Source organism: Mus caroli, chromosome 16, assembly GCF_900094665.2.
Source record: "Mus caroli chromosome 16, CAROLI_EIJ_v1.1, whole genome shotgun sequence".
Classification (NCBI taxonomy): Eukaryota; Metazoa; Chordata; class Mammalia; order Rodentia; family Muridae; genus Mus; species Mus caroli.
Window position 1 is genome coordinate 59,436,889 of NC_034585.1, and position 8,098 is coordinate 59,444,986.

The window sequence follows — 8,098 nt, forward strand, 5'->3', positions numbered from 1 at the left end:
ACCTATCCGAAATCAGATAAGGGACTAATATCCAATATATACAATATCCTTATATTAAAACCAGCTAGAGTAGTATTTTCCACTTATACAAACATATAGCTTCAGAGTAACTTAACGAGTAGAAATGTGTGCTGAAATGAAGAAGATGTGAGGAAAGACAGCTGATTATGATTTGATCTTTGGTTCTACCTCTGCCAAATTTGTTGACTGAGATGATAGCATATGAGTTTTACACTTCCCTTTAAATATGCATGTTTGAGTAAGTGAGTGACTGATTGTGTGTGTAAACTAGATGCATAATCAAGAGAATATTATTATATTTATCCTTTATGAAGATTGGAATTACTGATGAAGTTCCCCAATTTACTGGCAATAGATTGGAACAGTAAATGGTTTTGTTCCATAATAAAGAGGACAATGAAACCAAAAGCATGACATAGATGTTTTCTGAATTCCCTGTATAAATTCGCATATGCTTCATATATAAATAAAACATCAAAGACCACTTCTGTATTTTGATCTGTAAAAATATTTTCATTATGTTTATTATAAAAATATAAATGTTCCCACTAGAAATCATTTTACATTAGTAAGAGGCCATCTACATTGTGCAACATAAACTAAATGAACCATGTTTTTAAAATGCAAGTTTAAAGTAAACACATACTGCCAATCATATCATATTTATACATGGCTTGATAGATACTCAGTACAGCCTAGACTGGGTGTGTTGCGAGAAATAAATAATATCTATAAATCAAATTTAAGATACAAATCAGGTAATATGGTACATAACGTGGCAAGGGAGCGGTAGCCTCATTGATATGGGAAGGCAATGTAGTTCCTGTACAAAGAGATGGCCATAAGCGATCTAGTACCTCTACTCCCCAGTCCAGAATCGTACACTGTTATGTTTACATATGTACAGGGAAGGGGTTATGCAAAGGAAATCCGTAAATGGTGAGATAGCAAAATACTGACAAATTAAAAGCAATATACTGCTTAAACCACCTCTCCTTTCAAACAAAATTCTCAGTCAAAATAAATGCAACAGATTCAATGATTTTTGAATATATAATTATTTTAAAATTCATTTTTGTTGAGCGTGTTCAGAATATTGCCTAAGAGAATCAATGCTGTCATAGGCGAGTTGGTTCAGATGCCAGATTTGAATTTTGACCTGGTATTCCAAATTGTAATTTACTTGATTAGAGTCTTTTCTACCTGCTTTCAGGACATATAAAATTTATTATTAGTTTCATCAGCTCATTTCCAAAATATTCATGCTCTTATAAGTTCAATACAAATTCTAGCAGCATGATGCGGAGTATTGTCAACATTTGGGAAACAATTTCACATCTGAAAGAACTCACCTAAGCTCTAGTATACTAAAGCTACAACAGATGATGTTTGGAAATCTGCCTCTATGATTGGAAGCTGTATTTCTTTAGTGTCCCGTTTTGCATAGAGACATATTTCATACAGCATTGTTTGAACCATCTTGTTCTGTGACACACGCATCCCTTGATCCTATGGAATGATACTATCAGCAAGAAAATCCAGAATCTAAAATATTGCTTCAGCATGTGTCATTATCAGGATGCCCATTAGGCACATCCTTCTTAATATTCAAGAATATGCTTACAATTGGCCTTTCGGGAACAGCAAGACTACATCCCCATAATGAGACATCTCATTCCTCCATTGTCTGTGGATGTGGATTTATTGGTTCGATGAGTTGCTTTTTCAAAAATGTTATGCTTAATAATATGTTTAGAAGGTCAAGGCTTCTAATCATGCACCTAACTCACAATAGGTACATTGAAGTGGAAGACTCAAAGATAGTTATACCTGATATTGATCATGAAAGTGTGCAATTAATTGACCTACACCCCAGTGATGCAGATGAGTTGCTTAGTTATCATCATTCTCTACATGTTTAAGCAATGATATTAAAAGACTTTTCAAAACAAGCAATTTTTCTTTCTTATCATTTTTTTTTTGGCTCATGCATTTACCTATAGGCTGCTGTCAATTACTGTAACCATTTAACCTCATTTTGTTCTTTCCAGTTTGCAAATCTAAGGAGTTCTAACAAGCTTCTTTCATGAATGAAAGGATTTGATATCCTCTAAGCACCAGAGTAGGGAAGGTATGACATATTGGTAAAAATCTATTACATACAAGCCAGTATATTACACTAAATTAGGAGCATACATTTACTGATAAATGAAGAGACAAAAATGAATGGGATATTCAGACTGTGAGTGATTTGGTGACTGTAGGAACAGGGAAAGCATTTCATTTTGTTGGTACATGTAAGTGGATTGTTCAACAGTTGTAGAAAAGAACATATAATTCTCTGGGTATAGTTAAACATGTTTCTTACTGCTGACAATTTGCAATAGCATTTGGCACTTGGCTGTAACAAAACCCAAATTAAATCATCAAAGCATAAATATAAAAACAATTTAAAAATCCAAAAGAAAATAAATATGCACTTCCCCCCAAATTAAGACGTGTTTTTACATGGTCTACTTAAGGAAGGTAACAATTAAAAATGTATAGTATTTAAAACAACTACAAACTTTATCTCTATATGCTTCAAACAGATAAAGAGAATACTAACGTGATAAGGTAGTAAGTATGGCCAGATAAGTTTGAGGTATAAATGCCTCCATTTTGCTTGTTTTTAAAGAAACAAAATACCTGTTACAGATTTTTTTTTTCTGTGTATAAAAATACGACAAGTCTTTTCTTCTGTGGCCATTCACAACAAAGCCTTCAGATCTGTTTTGCTAGTTTACTTGGTTTATTTCCATGATAGTTAATGATCAATGGCTCTACACTAGTTCTTCCACTTCGTACTGAAGAATTTTAATTAACCCCATCAATTAACATTTAAAAAGCAATTACAAAGCAAAATGCACCCACCCACCCATCTGTAAAATGATAGGGGAAAATAAAGAGATTTTCAATTCCATTTTAAGGCATTTGGACTTATAACTGAGTGTCTTATTAGACTTGGAGCTTTCTGCAGCATCTTATCATTCCCATCTGTCTGCAGGATGCTGCTGCATCTTCCTGATTCTCACATCCTCCCAGGACTTTACACTGGAACTGGACCATTCTTAGATTGTGTTTCTAGAGCTTTAATGGTGCTGATGATCTTCTTCTGTGGCCCAACCACAGTAACACCAACCTTTTTCATGTCACTGAAAAACACAAGAGAAAATAACTGGTAAGACTCCTGGTGTTCTGAGTAGTGTAGGAAGAGGAAATTTTTACTTTTCAAATAAACTCAACTGTATAATTCTGCAACCCATGATCGATATCTGATTTCTAATTTTCTGACATTGATCTGTTGTTATATTTGGGGTATTCAATTCCTATGTTGTATAGGAATATAGATGTTGAGATGGGAAAAATATGCTTTTCACTGTTTTGTCAACCTAAAACTAGCATTATCTTTATTTAAAATTAGGGCTTTGGGGAGATATAATTGGCCAGGGGTTGAAGCAATACAGAAGCAGAGTACTAGGCAACGATGAGTGGTAAATACAGTGTGCTTCTTTACGAGAGACAGAAGAGCATACAGAGTGACATAAGAAAGAAGAAAATATACAAAGGGCGTCAGAGATTGAGTTATACTGTCATTCAAATACCATTATGTACCAGAAGCTAGAGGACGCAAGACTCTGTCTAATAGAGATGCCTTAGCAAGTTAACCAATGTCTTGATTTCTCATTCTTGCCTCTATAATTTTTGAGAATGCACTCTTACTGAAGCTGACAACGGTGTGAATATATGAGATAGCAGAGCAACTAAACTCTTTTTTTTTATTAGCCTAACTGATTACAGATAATAACACAGTTTTTGAAATCTTTTGAATTCCTTTGTCTGTCTATACTGAGACCATGTGTGAGCATATTCGTCTTCTGTATACTCCTTGCTATGAGAAGGCACACATTGAAGGGAACACACTGCTGACTCCTTTGATAAAAGTAGTGCTCTTTCTTTATCATCTGAATGTTTCAATCAATGCCAGTTTAAGAGCACCATGTCTTGACCCTCCTAGGTTCTTCCCAAATTCATGACTGACAGCACTGGTTGCTGATGCCGTAGCATTTATTTTTGTACACTCATTCATAAATGGAAGAAGGTATATCTTTATTAAATGTAAAGTAGTTTAAGCTTATAAATTGGTCATGAAAATAAGTACTGCAAGAAAATAGCTTCATTTTAAATAAAAAATAGCTAAATATGTATATTTCATGAATTGCTTCTTTTTAAAACAATGTGCTGATATGTATATATGGTCCTAATCCCCACTCAAACAGTCCCTTCTATTGAGAATATCTTGCTTCTTTTTCATTTTTATCTCACTATTATTATTATCAATTATGCCTGCTTTTCTTTTTTATTTAATTTCTTCATTGTATAGTCTTTCCTTGTCTTTTAAGCAGGTAAATTTGATATGAACAGGATTCTAGTTTAATTGACCCTTGTGAACAGAGAGCACACTTGGCAGTAGGTACTCTTTACTAGAGGCTCCATATTTCCTACAGAAAGAAACATATGTGTGTCTTTATCCCCAGCACCTATGAGGAAGAGGCAGATGGAGTTCATGACTTCAAGCAAGACTGATGTACATAGTAGGTTTCAGGACACTCAAGGTTACATATAGAGACCTAGTATTGAAGAAGCAGGAAGAAGGAAGAGGAAGAAGAAGAGGACAAGAGGAGCAGGAAGAGCAAGAGGAAAAACAAGAAGAGGAACAGGAGGAGTGCCAAGAGTCTGTAAAATAACTAGGGACATGCCTTGTTACATCTGTTCAGATGCTGTCCTCAAACATATTCCTAGAGAAATCTATATAATAATGTCTTAGACTTCTATGTCATGAAAGTTAGAAGACAACAGTAGATCTAGAACTGTGTTTAGTTTTAATACTGAAGATTACATCTGATTTTGGACAACATAAATTATCCCTTCAGTTTTTCCCTGTTTTTTTGTTTTCTTGTTTTTGTTTTTGTGGTTTTTTTTTTTTTTTGATCATCTTTGTTTTCTCTGAACCACCCTGCCTTTTCCACACTCTTACTACTAACTGCTGCAGTCTCAATAGCATAAATGGTATCCTCAGGTCATTTTGATTATTCTATATAGTCGAAAAGAGAAGCAGAATCATTCAAGACTAAATAGTTGCTGGTATATTATCTACATCTCAGACACAAAGGGATGAGTACTAGACATAGGAAATGGCATTGCAAGATGCAGGATACTGACCTGTAACAATTACTCTGTTTGGCATTCAATGCCCAAATTTAAACCCCTTCTGTCTCCATAGTTTCTGCTACTCTTAGGATCCCTATGATGTTTTCTTTCTCACTAGGACGTCTCTATATCAAGCCTAAACTCTAAAATAATATTTTAATGTTTGATAAAAGTGTGTTCTTGGCTTCATGTAAAAATTTGGGGACTTTAGTAGCATTCATTTTTAATGAAATCCCTAAAATTTATGAAATTAATTAAAATTTACTTGAGCAGGAAACTCTACTGACCTTTTCTTAGGGCTTGATTGACTGAGCAGTAAAAAAGAAAGAAATTCTATATACCATCCTGGTATCAGCCAATTCTAGGACAAGAGTTATGTGGTTAAGTAGCTTATTTCTGAATTGAGCCTGGATGGCAGAAGACAAATAGGAGCTGATGCAATCAAGTTCATAACAACATGGGGACACGAGAAAATTAAAAAAAAAAAATCAAGATAAGTGTCTGACAACATTTCAGTTAAAAATGTTGTGTGATTACTTTCATCATAGTCTCAGTAAATTAAAGTCAGTGTGTGTGTGTGTGTGTGTGTGTGTGTGTGTGTCTGCATGTGCTTCTTGGTTCTGCTTTTATGTGAATATTGAGATGGAAACTGAGGTTTTGGTTTTATGCTTGTATTACATTACTTAATGGACAAAGCCAACTCCTTAGTCTATTAAGAAATTCCTTCCTTCCTTCCTTCTTTCCTTCCTTCCTTCCTTCCTTCCTTCCTTCTTTCCTTCCTTCCATTCTTTCTTTCCTTCCTTCTTTCTTCCATTCTTTCTTTTCTTTTCTTTTTTTTCTTTTCCTTTTTACTTTTTCAATTCTGTAATAATACAAACCAGAGTTATGTATAAGGCACAGAAAGATTATTAAGGAAATAGATGTTGGCCCTAAATTGCTCCTAAACTGAAGACAAAAAGACAGGGGGTAGGGAAGATATCTAAGGGAGTAGAGGACAGCAACATCTAAGACTATCTGTAGTAATTGATTGAGAATGGCTCTCTTAAGCTCAAACATTTGAATCCTCAGTTCTCACTTGGTAGAAAAGTTTGAAAAGATTAAAAAGTATAGCTTTGTTGAGGTATGTCAGTGGCGTGTTTTAAAACTCCAGGTCATATCCAGTTAGCTTGCTCTCTCTTGCCTCCAACTTGCGGGTCAGTTGTATGGTCTCAGTTACTGCTCTAGCACTGTATATGCCTGTTACTATGCTGTCTGCCATCATGGTCATGGACTAACCCTCTGAAATTGTATGTTATATCCCAATTAAATGCTTTCATTTATAATTTGTTTAGGTCATGGTGTCTCTTCACAGCAATAGAACAGATGCTAAGATACTCTCAGAATATGAAGAACAAACTAGAAGGAATGAAGACTCTCAGAAAAGATGAGGTTGCTTCCTGAATGTATATTTACCAGTTATTCAAATGTAAGTTTTAGTGAAAGAGAATGTTCTATCAGCCAAAGAGTTTATTGGTTTACTACTGTAATGTTGACACAAATCATCACTAATTTTTATGTTAGAAGATATTTTGGCTTACCTATTTTGAACAAAGAGCTTTCTTAATCTATTCACAGCTTCTAAAGGCTGACTGTATTTATATTACAATGTAGCAGTTAATCTTATTAAAAGTGATCTGTCTCTTATATTTCAATTTAGTATGTCTTTATGTATTATGAAAAATAAATATTTGCATAATTTTGCTTTTAAAAATCTGACAATTCGACAGAAACATTCAACGTTGTGGTTATTCTTTGTCATACTTCTATGTTCTAAAGCAGGTGTCTTGTATAGCAGAACACTAAATGTTTATGTTACTAAAATAAGAATGTATAAAAATGTTCAAAGGAAAAAAATTGAATGCTCAGATATATCCTGCAACTGAGTCTGATCAAAACTACCAGCACAGAAACTCAGTGTACTGTTGATTGGTTAAAAGATCTGTTCAGTAAACATAGCATTCCACTTTAAACAGGACTGTCTGAATGTTTTAGATAGACAAAAGTAAGTTTACTTTCTGAGAACAAGTTATCCTCTATAATAGCAATAAAGATGTTCACAGGTCCTTCTGTGATCTTAAATGTTTCTGGTCATAACACTATAACACCAATTAAAGGAATTATTTGTTGTGTACTTATGTATGCATTAATTACACTCTGTACTCCTCTAACATGCAGCTCCCTACAATGAAATTGTTGAAACGACTCTCAGGGTAACATTCAAAGCCTTTATAAATGCAATAACGTTTAAATGCCTCAGTTATAGAGGGTAAGACTTAAATGAACTTGAAATGACAAACAATTACATTCAACATAGGGAAGATCAAAGTGAGAAGGACTGACAAGTAATTTGGTCAACTTGGGGTATATCTGCCCAACACAAACATCTCTCTTTAAGACAGTCTGAAATCTGACATTTGAATGAAGGCCTCTAGAATCAAGTAGGTGATCTCTTGCCCTACTTCCTTTGAACAGAATTGATAACTGAGGGCAGGCCTGTGGCTATGAATGTTTTTATTTCCAAATAGGAATAAATTCTTTCTTATATAACTACTGGTTAAGAGATCTGCTCCTTGTAGGATAAAACAAATAGCAGAGCTAAAGAGCTTATGTGTGCATGCATGTGTGTGTGTGTGTGTGTGTGTGTGTGTGTGTGTGTATGCATGTGTGTGATATTAGAGAAATATTTTTATATATTGATATTGTTTAGAACACAAGAAAAGGACACAGTTATAGTGCCAAGTGAACTAAATTGAACCTCATTTACAGAGAGATGAAGAACATGGCCACT

At 34.3% G+C, this 8,098-nt stretch overlaps 1 protein-coding gene across 2 annotated transcripts in view; it reads right to left on the minus strand.

Annotated features, from left to right (window-relative positions):
- Nucleotides 1-511: 511 nt before the first annotated feature.
- Nucleotides 512-8,098, minus strand: part of Epha3 (EPH receptor A3) — a 304,612-nt gene continuing 297,025 nt past the window's right edge. The window contains exon 17 of one of the 2 annotated variants that reach the window (XM_021185614.2): nucleotides 512-3,215. In XM_021185614.2, coding sequence (XP_021041273.1) covers nucleotides 3,110-3,215 — 106 coding nt within the window. In that variant the 3' untranslated portion in view covers nucleotides 512-3,109. The remainder of the gene's footprint in view (nucleotides 3,216-8,098) is intronic. The other variant, XM_021185613.2, reaches the window with a different exon arrangement.